This window comes from Danio aesculapii, chromosome 5 (assembly GCF_903798145.1).
Source record: "Danio aesculapii chromosome 5, fDanAes4.1, whole genome shotgun sequence".
NCBI classification, from domain to species: domain Eukaryota; kingdom Metazoa; phylum Chordata; class Actinopteri; order Cypriniformes; family Danionidae; genus Danio; species Danio aesculapii.
In genome coordinates, this window is record NC_079439.1 from 15,186,712 (window position 1) to 15,199,725 (window position 13,014).

General features: G+C 37.4%; 1 protein-coding gene across 1 annotated transcript in view; it reads right to left on the reverse strand.

The window, feature by feature from the left end:
* The window catches only part of sema4c (sema domain, immunoglobulin domain (Ig), transmembrane domain (TM) and short cytoplasmic domain, (semaphorin) 4C), a 119,329-nt gene that overhangs the window by 24,176 nt on the left and 82,139 nt on the right, over nt 1–13,014 (reverse strand). Inside the window, exons 3-5 of the mRNA XM_056457444.1 lie at nt 6,879–7,033; nt 3,791–3,853; nt 3,559–3,657 (exon numbers count right to left, since the gene is read on the reverse strand). Of these exons, the coding sequence (XP_056313419.1) occupies nt 3,559–3,657; nt 3,791–3,853; nt 6,879–7,033 (317 nt within the window). The remainder of the gene's footprint in view (nt 1–3,558; nt 3,658–3,790; nt 3,854–6,878; nt 7,034–13,014) is intronic.

A 13,014-nucleotide genomic window follows, 5' to 3' on the forward strand; every position in this document is an offset into this window, starting at 1 on the left:
GATTAATTTTTATAATGTAGTATGCTGTTACCGGGAGTTGTAAAATCTTCACATCAATGGAAATAAGTTTTGTTTTTAAAACTTTATTGTGTTATCCTTAACAAATTAAGTGTATTCACTTATTTTTCTCAAAGAAAATGAAAGAAAAGATGAGAAAGAAACATGAGGGTGAGAAACTAATAACAGAATTTTCATTTTGGGTTAACAAACCCTTTAATAAGAGCTACTATTAGTATTAATAACGGAACTCTGATATAAGTGGTCCCGCTTTATATTAGGTGGCTTTAACTATTATGTACTTTCAACCAAAATATATATACAATGTACTTATTGTGTTCATAATGCACTGCAGAACACTTCTGATGCTCTTGAGATGGGATATGGGCAGGGTTAGGGACAGGTTTGGTGGCATGGGAAGGTTTAAGTTGGAAGGGATGATCAACATTAAATGCAGGTAAAAAATCAATTATAAGTACAATGTAAAAACATGTATTTACGTATTAAGTACATTGCAACAAATGTTTAAATCAGTGTAAGTATATATTAGTTAAGGCCACCTAATATAAAGTGAGACCATAAAAACAAATACTATCTGAGCACTAAACCTGAAAGCAGAACTACAGCAGTAGCAAGAGAAGAGTAAACAAGTGACATTCCTGTCAGCTGAAAGCAACAAAATAACACTACAGCTTACACCGATTCCCCGAACTTTGACAATAGAGCATTGGAATAGCAGGTTGTCTGGTGTGATAAGTCTCAAAAAAATTTGGTGTAAACATCATGAAAGTATGGATCCATCCTGCCTTGTATAAATGGCTCAGGTTCTGCTGCTGGTGTAATAGTGTGGTAGAATTTCTTTGGGACACTTTGTGCCATTTAGTACTTATGACCACTTAGATAGCTTCTTCCAGCAGGATAACCCATCATGTCAGAAAGCTCAAGTATTATCAAACTGGTTTCTGGAACATGACAGTGACTCCACTATAACACTCAAATGGCCTTCACAGTCACCTAAGCCCAATAGAAAACATTTAGGATTGAGAGATTCACATCTTGGATGTGAAGCTGACATATTTACACCAACTGTAATACTACAGTGTCGATATGAAGCAAAATCTCTGGTGAATATCTCTAGAATTAGTTCAATTGGTGCAACAAAGGATAAAAGGAACACTCTTGGAGGATATACTCATTTTACAACTCTCCTAATGTTAAACAGTTGAGTATTACAATTCTTTGCATATATTTAGCGATCTCTGGATCTGGCAGGAGCACTTTTAGCTTAGCTTAGCATAGATAACTAAATCAGATTAGACCACTAGCATCTTGCTCAAAAATGATGGAAGAGTTTTTATAATTTTGCTATGTCAATATGGCTAGAAACTATACTCTCATTCTGGCGTAATAATCAAGGAACTTTGATGCAGTACCAAGGCAACATAGGTGTAATGATGTTATGCAGCGCCTGAAAATCGGCTAATTTCTAATTTCTGTCCGGTTAAAATAGATACAGTTCAGGATTAGAATTGGTCTTTGTACATAGATATATCAAGCAGCAACCTCCCGCTCTCCCTCGTGAAGCCAATACGGAAGTAACTGAAACATCCCAAGACTAAAACCAATCTGAAGATGCTGGACTTTTGCGCTGCGTATGGGTGTAGTAATGAGCAAACAAAACAAAAACAAAACAAAAAAAAAAAACAAAGCGTAAAGGCATAGCATCTAATAAGTAAGATTTCGTTTTTTTTTTACGTTTTAGTGTTACAAACTTTTGTGCTAAAGTCACGTTATTGATAATAATACAGTCACTTACTGCACTGATCATATGGCAAAGTAGCACCAACTTGCACTAAATTCTAGGCTTATACTAGTTTTGTTGAATAAAATCAGCAAATGAAATGTGACAACAAGACGCTTGTGCAAGAAACTTGTATTATTGTCGGCTAAGTGAAGTAACGGCTAGTTTTTGAAGTAACTTATAAGGGTGCCTGATAAGATAACAGTGCCTGCGCCTCAATGTGCATACTGTTCACCCTAAATTATTGAATATTACAAATGTTATATACCATTTAGATCATAAATGTAGATATGCACATTGAGATGCAGGGATATCAATGATTCAAATGAATTGTTCATAACGAAGATCCATTCACAAACGAAACGCTCCCTCTATTAGAATGAGAAGTGAAAGCAGGAGAAGGGGTGCGTTTCAGGACATGGATTAGATCAAATTTAACAGGGAGGGAGGATAATACATTTCCATGTACACAAACACACACTCTTTGTCGGCAATGACGGCGCTCGCCTCCGTGTGGAGGGCTTTCCCGCTGCAACCAGTTTGTCCGGTTAGCTCTTCGTGTACTCTGGCGGTTCCAGAAATCAGGTAAGAAAACAAAAACAAAATCCAAAAAATTAAGCAAACAAGTTCGTCACAGGGTGAGAATGTGGTCAAAATCCGAAAACGTGGTAAAAATCAGACGAGGGCTTTTCTTTTTCTGGATGGCTTTTGTGAATCGTCGTTGGTTGGGTTTAGGGACGGAGGAGGGTGGGTCAGCCGATTGGCCGGTCACACGGTCAATCATTCTGTCATCCAGGCAGACACGTGGAAGGTCGTTCGACAGTGGCCTCCAGCGGGTTTACGCGAGAACGGCGCGGGAAAAAGCGCGCACAGCGGCCTCTCGCGCACTCGCGAAAACAAAAACTGCAAAAATACGTACCTCCCGGGACGTATTTCGCGGTCTCCAGAAACGTCCCCGGGACTACGTTCTCAGAATGAGCCTGGGTTGAAATTATAATTTCCGTAATTTAAAAAAAATTTTGCATACTGACAACCGGGAAATCTCCTGATCATAGAAATATGTATATGTCTATGGATCTGGGTATATATCTATGGTCCCACATTCATTTCAAAGGAGCACTAACCAGTACTAAGATGGCGGCTCTATTGACGCATTTCTTCGTATAGACAACAACAGCGTAGGCGACATCTAATGTAAATATGCACTTCGTAACTACAAAAGAGTCAAGCTTTAAATAGGGAAATGTTCAAAACTCTTGTTATTTTTAGCAAAATGCTAAAGGTCTAATCTGATTCAATGATCTATGCTAAGCAAACTTAAAATGCTCCTGCCAGACCTGAAGATAAGTTAAATGAATTAAAAAATGGTAAAACTCAACCGTTTACCTCTAGGAGAATTGTAAAATGAGCCTATTCCCAAAAAAGTTCTGTGTTCCTTTAAGACAAAATATGGATAAACTGACACCAGCAAATAAAGTGACCAGTCAGTGAGTAAATATGATATTATATGATACAAAATAAAATATGAATAACGCATGTAGCACAGCACACAAGCCACTTGATGCTGTTTTATCACATCGGTTCACACCGCGCGACAACCCAACCTCATTTCCATTTGATATATTTCACTTTGACACACTGGATGCTGCACAGACACACACACACACACACACTTAGTTTCTCCATCATATCACAGCCCACTCCACTTTATCACGTGGGTCTGACGGGTTTCTGAGGCAAAGACAAGAGTGCGCACTCACAATGTAGGTGCATTTGGGCTGGAAGGCGTACGTCCCGCATGTATACAGGTGCGTGTGATTGTAGCTCTGCAGGAAGCGAATGTAGTTGAAGCACTCAGTCTGCAAAGACGTCGACAACAGAGAGAGACACACAAAGAGAAAATAGGTGAGATGGAGGGAGAGTAAATGCATTTCGGCGAAGGCAGACAAAATAAAGCTGTTAAAACATAAAGGATGCAACATCAGCCGGTACCTGGTTATTCTTCCCCTTGGCTGCACACTCTTTTTTCTTTTCTGCAGGAGCAGACCACTCAATCTAAGAGAGAAAGAGACATGACTTTTACGAGCAAATAGCACTCTGCATGTAAAACATGCACTCGCTATTGACTGCCGCAACTGGCAATTTACTACAAATGGCTGTGGCATTGAAAAAGTGAGTCATTTTTAAATGCTGATATTTTTGAATGATAAAATGCTAATGGCCTTTTTGCTTGATGGCTTGCGGTTTAGTATTTATTGGTTGCGTTGGAGTTGGCCTGTCACAATATCAGATTTTTTCCCCATTGTTGAGCCAAAAGAATTCACCATAAGGATATACTGCTATAACTACTGAAATCCTGAAAAATCTGTCAGTCAAAATTTGATTATTCATTCATTCATTTTCTTTTCGGCTTAGTCTCTTTATTAATCAGGGGTCGCCACAGCGGAATGAACCGCCAACTTATACAGCATATGTTTTACGCTGCGGATGCCCTTCCAGCTGCAACCCATCACTGGGAAACACCCGTACACTCTCATTCACCCACATACACAGACGATTTAGCTTACTCAATTCACCTGTACGACATGTCTTTGGACTGTGGGGGAAACCAGAGCACCTGGAGGAAACCAACGCGAACCTGGGGAAAACATGCAAACTTCACACGGAAATGCCAACTGACCCATCCGAGGCTCGAACCAGGGACCTTCTTGCTTCAAAATTTGATTATACTGATTATAATTTATTTATATACCCCTTAAAAAACTATTAGGATCTCCAGATTTTGCCATTAATTGGTACGCTTTGATTAAAATATTTATTTGCATTTTATTTGATAAAGTACTAAATAAAACATGGCACGGTAGCTCAGTGGTTAGCACTGACGCCTTATAGCAAGAAAGTTTTTGTTTCGAATCCCGGCTGGGCCAGTTGGCATTTCTATGTGGAGTTTGAATGTTCTCCCCATGTTCACGTGGGTTTCCTCCGGGTGCTCCGGTTTCTTCCACAATCAAAAGACATCCAGCGGGGAAGGACACGCACCTAAACAATGATGTATTGTACGCTGTGCTTATGTTAATATTTTGTTAATGTGTACATGGAACTTCACCTGTGTTACGCCACCTTGCTGCAATTTTTGTTTCATTAAACTGGATAATAAAGTAGAGTCTGAGTCTAAATTGGCCGTATGGTGAGTGTGTATGGGTGTTTGCCAATACTGGGTTGCGGCTGGAAGGGCTTCTGCTGTGTAAAACATGCTGGAATAGTTGGCCGTTCATTCCGATGCTGCGACCTCTAATATATCAGAGACTAAGCCGAAGAAAAATGAATGAATGACTTATAATATATGTCCTAAAATCATGGGAATACTATCGTTTAGAACCTTTCTCAACAAAAAATGTCAATATTTTAATATCAAAAATTTGTTCAGAACTTAAATACAAAATAAACAAATCTGAAAATCTGGCATATGTTATATTTACATGATAATACCTGCATGAAATCATATTATTCTCATCTGAAATTTAAAAGACAAGTCATTTATAAAATAAAACACAAACATTTCACTCAAAATGCACATTTTAACAGCAAATCCAGAGAACTAATTTGAATTGATTTTTTTGTTTGGTTTATAAATCACACTATTGAATATGAAAATATCAATTAAACGTAACGGGAAACTAAATCTAAACAATAAAGCTAACTAACTTTCGCTTAGCACAGCATCAAAGTAAAACAATCATGAAAATGTTGTTATAGTTTTACTCAAAATTGAACTCAAGTGGTTTGTTATAAACAGAAAGAGGTAGAAATTTAATAATCACCACAGTGCTATAACATCAATAAACATAAGATTTTAAAATGTACATCATTGTTATGAAAATACCTGAAATTATTTAAAAACACAAATAAAAAAATAATACTCTTGCAAATGTTTTGATTATCTTTAAGTTAAAACATTTCTATCTGCCTTTTATTCATCTATGCTACAATTGGTGATGGGTCATTCTTGAACGATTTGTTCATTTTGAACGAATCTTTTGTATGCTTCAAAAACGAAAAGTCCTCTCAGGGAGTGATTCATTCATTTGTGCATGCGTACATTTGTGCAGGTGGAGTAGAAGATTAGTTCCTTTTTCGAGTCTTCTATCGGCTTTGAGTCATTTGTTCATCACATGAAAAAACAGAAGCCAATCATATGAATTTAGAGATGGAAAAAGATTTGATCCGTTAATCTCTCGAGTCTTCAGTTTGAGTCGTTCGTTCATCACGTGAAAGGCAGAAGCCAATAATATGAATTTAGAGCAAGAAAAAGTTTTGATTTGTTAATTTCTTGAGTCCATGGTCTCTCTATACATGCTGTCACGTGACCAGCGAACGACTCAAAACCCAGAAGACTCTAAAGGTGAACTAATTGTTTTTAGTATGATCAATGTTTGGTGTAGTTGTAGATGCGTTTGGAAACAACTCAAAACATTTTAATATTATTTTAGCAAATTAAACAAAATAAACAAAAGGATTTGAGATTTCGTTCACTTAGTTTCGTTTTAAAGATTCGTTCACCTCGCTGAACAAGACTCAAAGGTCTGAGTCAGTAAAATGATCCGAACTTCCCATCACTAACTAGAATAACTTGATGCATCCTTCCACGTCGAAGATTACCAGTAATGTCTTGATATTTTCTTGTGTATTTTCTGTGTGAGAGCGCCCTCTGGTGTTGCGTATGAATGAAACATACCCCTCTGGAATTATTTATGCATCATATTATGTGTTCTATTACTTTTTAAACATCATGGTGTTTCCAAATATCAGTATATTCATTTATTCTTTCATTCATTTATTCCTTCATTCATTTTCCTTCGGCTTAGTGCCTTATTTATCAGGGGTCATCACAGCAGAATAAACCACCAACTATTCCGGCATATGTTTTGCGCAGCAAAATTGCAACATCCTAAATGAACATTAATGTTCAATCTCTTACATATCACAATAATCGTCAATACGGTTATATGGCGGAATCCATAAATGGAAGTTATTTGAACGTCAATGCTAGAAAAAAAGGCTTTTTCGTGTCAAGACATACCTGTGGTCGGAGCTGTCTGCTGATGTCGTTGGGATCCAGGGCGAAGATGTTCTCTCTGGCACCCACATACAAAACCCTCTCGTGTTCTGCCAGGGTCAACATGGTGTAGTTCCACACCCCGACAGCACGAAACCTCGCCATACTGTCATGCACATCTGAAGAGAGAGGAAAGAAATGTTTTTTTTAAGGGTATTAAATGTGATCCAAATGTCACTGATCCAGTATGACTCTCTGGCTTTAAAAAAATTCCTCTCACATTTATCACATTCACAGACGTCCTCGCTGAAAATGCCAACTTAGGCAAGCATGAATTTCCATGGATACTCATAACCTTGCTTTGAACTGGTTGGCGAAGTGTTAAAAAAGATTAATTTGGGCTAATATTATTTTACACAATCCGGGCTGGTTTGAAAATGTTTGGTATCCAGGAGCATTACATTATGTATCATGACACAGAAATTAATTCATGAAGGAATAGGAACAAAACTATCTGGAATCTAGATTGAAACGCAGAATAAATAAGATAAATTTGTCCAAATGTAAACAAAAAACCTTTTATGTGTAAATATTTAGTCATTTGCTGTGTTTTCATCCTATGAGAATAAACAACCATTTGTTTACTACAAACATGTAGAAATAATGCACACACACACACATGTACAGGCCACTTATACAGCCAAACACACACACCTGTACAGCTATCTTTACGGTGGCTTCCCATAGATGTAATGAGTTGTAAAATTGTACAAATTGAACATTCTGCCCCCCCCCCCACACACACAATTAAATAAACAAATAATTAAATAAATAAATAAATGTCCCCACAAGGTAATAACTGGTATTGCTGTACTTGTGGGGACCTTTAATTCCCTCAAAGTAAGGTATACAAGGTACAGTACACACACCCACAAATAAATAAATGTCCCTTAGAATTATAAGGTTCTATCTGACATTTTTGTCAAAATTGAGTTATTGACATATTCTTATTAAATGACAACTTATTTACATTATGGGATGTTTTTTATGTTGTGTTATGTGTTGTGTTATTGTTTATATTTTAAGACTTAAAAAAAATGTTACACACATACTGTTTGCTATGGAATGCAAAAACTTTGAAGCTCAATATGTCAAAATCATTCAGAACACAGATAGAACATTATAATTCCAAGGTGACGATTTGTTTTCCTCAAAGTAAGGAATACAAGGTACAGCACACACACACACCACACCACACCACACACACACACACACACATGAATAAATAAATAAATGTCCCCACAAGGTAACAAAAAAAACTGGTATTGCTGTACTTGTGGGGGCATTTGTTTCGCTCAAAGTAAGGAATACAAGGTACAGTACACACACACACACACACGCACGCACGCACGCACGCACGCACGCACGCACGCACGCACGCACACACACACACACACAAATAAATAAATAAATAAATAAATAAAGGTCACCAAAAGATAAAAAATTACTGGTATTGCTATACTTGAGGGAACATTTGTCTCCTTCAAAGTAACACACACGCACACAAATAAACAAAATAAAATAAATAAAATAAATAAATATATGTCCCCATAGAGTAAAAAAAATGGTATTGCTGTATTTGTAGGGACATTTGTTTCCTTCTAAGTAAGGGATACAAGCAGGGGTGTAGCGGACATTTTAAAAGTGGGGGGACAGCTGTATGAGATCATATGTTCATATAATTATTAATCACCTGTTTCTAAATGGTCTGTCACTAAAAGGGAGGGGGACGTATCCCCCACGTCCCCCCTGGTTGCTACGCCCCTGGATACAAGGTACAGTGTGTGTGACAATTCAAAGATATATAGACAAACAGAATGACTGAAACATCAAATCTGAAACAAAACCTCAAAAAGCTAAATATAAAAATAATTAAACCTTAATTAATCTACAATAGTTACTAAAGTATGTTATTTATTCATTTCTCAACACTACCAGTCACAGGTAACAGGCACATCCTGCAAGCTGGCTATGATTTGGCACTATTAGTCCAAGACTTAAAACAAATGCCAAGATTCTCAGTCTTGGCTTCAACGAAAGAAAAATCCAGGAGGCTCCATCAGCATCCCATGAATCTCTGAACACACATGGACATTGTGCGTGATCTGATGCACCGCTGTTACGGCAGATGTGTTCAGCCTGAAGAGAGGTTATGATGAGCGAGTCCTCGAAGAGAAGAGGGAGAAAGGGCATCTTGGAGAGACACCGCAAGAGCCGGAGAAGATTCTGCCAGGATGGAAGTCAGGAGAGCGTGTGCTTATTAACTGGAGAGCGGCAGCTTGTTAACGCAGAAGAGGGACTGGATGATCCAAGAGGAGACGAGAAACAAACTTCCCCCCCGGGAGGACGGAGAACATCTGCTGGGTTGCAAACAGCCAGGGAGAAGTGACAGCGCAACACATACACACTCGCTCACACTTCTAAATACCTGCGTAATGATTCAAACAGCCACTCAGCCAGGTTACCGAGCTGAGCGGATAGTGTCGTTGCTGATTATTATTCAGAGGAGATGTCAATTGCACATGGTGGGAGAGGATGCGTTTACAGATCCTGACCAGACAGAGGCAGCGTTGAGCAAACTGGCCAGTCACTGGCTTCTTTGTTTTGTATATGAAGACCTGATGGGGCAAGAAAATATGTGATGTAGACCACAAAACCATGTTGCAGCCAGGGGTATATGTTAGTAATAGGCAATAATATATGGTATTGGTTAAAAATAAAAGGAGATTTTCATAATTATTGACAATTTTTAGGACACTTCAATTCCAGATTTTCACATAGTTGTTCCTCCAAGTCTTATCCTAACAAACCATATATAAATGCAAAGCTTATTTATTCAGTTTTCAGGTACACTTATAACTGGTTTTGTGGTCCAGGGTCACATATATAGCTCTTAACTGTTAACTAGTTACTATCCTGAGCTTGGATTGACCAACACATCTCTAAAATTTATCATTTCATGGTTATTCATGACTTGCTGGAATGGAATGACAAGCTGGAATTCATTCATTCATTCATTTTCTTTTCGACTTAGTGCCTTTATTAATTTGGGGTTGCCACAGCGGAATGAACCGCCAACTTATCCAGCATTTGTTTTATGCAGCGGATGCCCTTCCAGCCGCAACCCATCACTGGGAAACCCATACACACTCATTCACACACATAAATACACAATGGACAATTTAGCCTACCCAATTCACCTGTAGCGCATGTCTTTGGACTGTGGGGGAAACCGGAGCACCTGGAAGAAACCCACGCAAACGCAGGGAGAACATGCAAACTCTACACAGAAACGCCAACTGATCCAGCCGAGGCTCGAACCAGCGACCTTCTTGCTGTGAGGCGACAGCACTACCTACTGCGCCACTGTGTCACCCGACTTATTATGATGTAGTGGCTAATTTGTAATCATTTATATGATCTTATTTAGAATAATTTAGTTAATTTGCTCAATGACAGGTTTAGGGATGGCGTTTGGTGCCCTGGCTATTTTTAAAATTGTACATTTTAGTATGACTGAATTTGTACGAATTAACCACTAAACTAAAAAAAGTGTAAGATAGTTATGTTCGCCATAAGATTAAGCTGAAATAACAGCTGACAGGAAAAAAATAGGCATGCTGCATTGTTACATACTCGAGGATATGATAAGATGATTATGTTTATAATATTGTTGAAAATGATAGGTGGCATTTATTACAACAACAGATTTTTCAATAAATGTATAGTTATTAGTTTGTCAAATAATACTAAAATACATAAAAGATGGTACACAAATTTATGCAACATAGTAATATTAATATACATTAAACAATTGCATAGTATAAATATTACAAATATAGAACAAATATTACGATAGTCGATGTACTAAAGTTGCTAAAACAATAACTCATCAAATAATAAAAACTAATAAACTAATTAGTACAATCCTAGTTAAGGTCATAATTTATGCTTTTAACTACTGGCGTATTAACTGCCTATTATTAAGATATTAATTCTTCATTAGTAGTAATAAAGTATGATCTTATTCTGCATTACTAATGCTACCCAAAACCTAAACCCAACTTCTACCTTACTAACTAATAATAAACGGCTAATTAGTAGTTTATTCCGTTAGTAGTGCTAATTAGTGGTTTGTTAATACTGTAAATTGTGGCCTAAACTGAACTGTTACCAACAAATACAATTTTTAAATAGGCTTCTGAAGGTACCAATTGTGGAATTTAAAAATTCTTTGCATGTTAAAAGTTGTCTTCAAGGTAGGAAGTCTAATAATTAAACTATTTTTAAGAGTAAGCAAATAATATTCAATTGATTAACAACTTTATACCTTATAGAATGTCTAGGAAAGCTTATAATCTATCCTTTTTTTAATAAGCCATCTTTTAAAAAATGGTCAAACTTTATTTTAAGGTATAGCTGACCCTACATTTGTGCTTATAGTTGAGACTTTTAGTTCAATCAACAACTAATTATTGTAATATGTAAACGCATACAATCATCTCAAAAACATTGCAAGAATTAGATGCTTTGTTTCCAGCGAAGACTTAGAGAAACTTGTTCATGCTTTTATCAGCAGCAGAGTGGATTACTGTAATGGACTCCTCACTGGCCTTCCCAAAAAGAGAGTCAGACAGTTGCAGCTCATCCAGAACGCTGCGGCCAGGATTCTGACCAGAACCAGAAAATCAGAGCACATAACACCTGTCCTCAGGCCTTTATATGGGCTCCCAGTTACATTTACAATAGATTTTACATGTCTATATGTCTTACATGTTTACATTACTTGTCTATAAATCACTAAATGGCCTAGGACCTCAATACATCACAGATATGCACACTGAATACAAAACAGATCACTCAGATCTTTGGGATCAAGCAAATTAGAAATTCCAAGAGTTCATTCAAAGCAGGGCGAATCTGCCATTAATTTCTTTTTCATTTCTTTAAGACCTGTTTTAACACATTGTAGTCTGTTTTTAATCATTTTAAATTCTTTGTTGCTTTTATTTTCTTGTTTTTTTATTCTTGTCTATGTAAAGCACTTTGAATTATCATTGTGTATGAAATGTGCTATATAAATAAACTTGCCTTGCCTTGACTAGCCTAAAAGGTTGCTGGGTTTTAGATATTGGCTATGTAGTATTGGGTAGGATGTAAAATAAAATCATATTTCAAAAGAACTAATAAACAGTTCATATCTTAATAATAAGAGGGTAATAAGCCAGCAGTTATTATTGTGAATTGTTAATAATAAATTAAGTGTTAAAAAAAATCCAGTGTGTGCAAATCTGGAACTAACTTCTGGAAGCAACTCTATAACAACCTTTATTGTTGAAGGCTCTTAACGCAACCATCAATGCCAATACAAACCTTTATTTTTAAGGTTGTATGGGGGAAAAACATACACAATATATTCCCATATACTCTTAGTGCTGTTTTTACCACACCTCTTTCCATTTCTGTCAGCGTTCCCTCACTCACTCTCTGCACTTTAGTGGTGTTTGTGAGCTTTTCGGCCTATTGTTGTGGTAATCCGTTCTGACCGTTTCCTGTTGCTGAGCTGTGTTGGCCTCTCTTCCCTTCCCAACGCAGCGTCATCCGCCACTCCTTTGCTAATCTACAGCAATTACAGCACTTCCCCTCAACCCCGGACCCTCTCTCACGCTTTTCAGCACGCCACGCTAGCATTAGCATGTTAGCATAAATAAACATGCATCTTTCTTAATCCGCTTTGTTTCCCCCTTTCTTCTCTTTTAATTTTGCTGTTATGTGTCAGCCTCAGACAGTGGCTCCTCTCGTCTTTGTTCTCCCAAATGTGGGAGTGTTTTTATGGCCTAAATATGCCTGTACGCGCTAATTAGTGTCTGTTTGTGTGTGTCCGTTTTCTGTGTTTCTAAGTCATTTTTTGGTATCCATGTCAAAGCTTCAAAGACCTTAAAATAGGTCTTTAATAGCAGACTGTGTGTTTGGAGTGCTGCGGTTATGAGCTATAAGCAGGGCAGGACTGTATTTATAGCAAAGCTGCTTTGTAAGGAGCCGTGGAGGAACATCAGAGAGAAACAGCAGCCTTCAAGTCGACTCGCTTCACTTCTGCGGC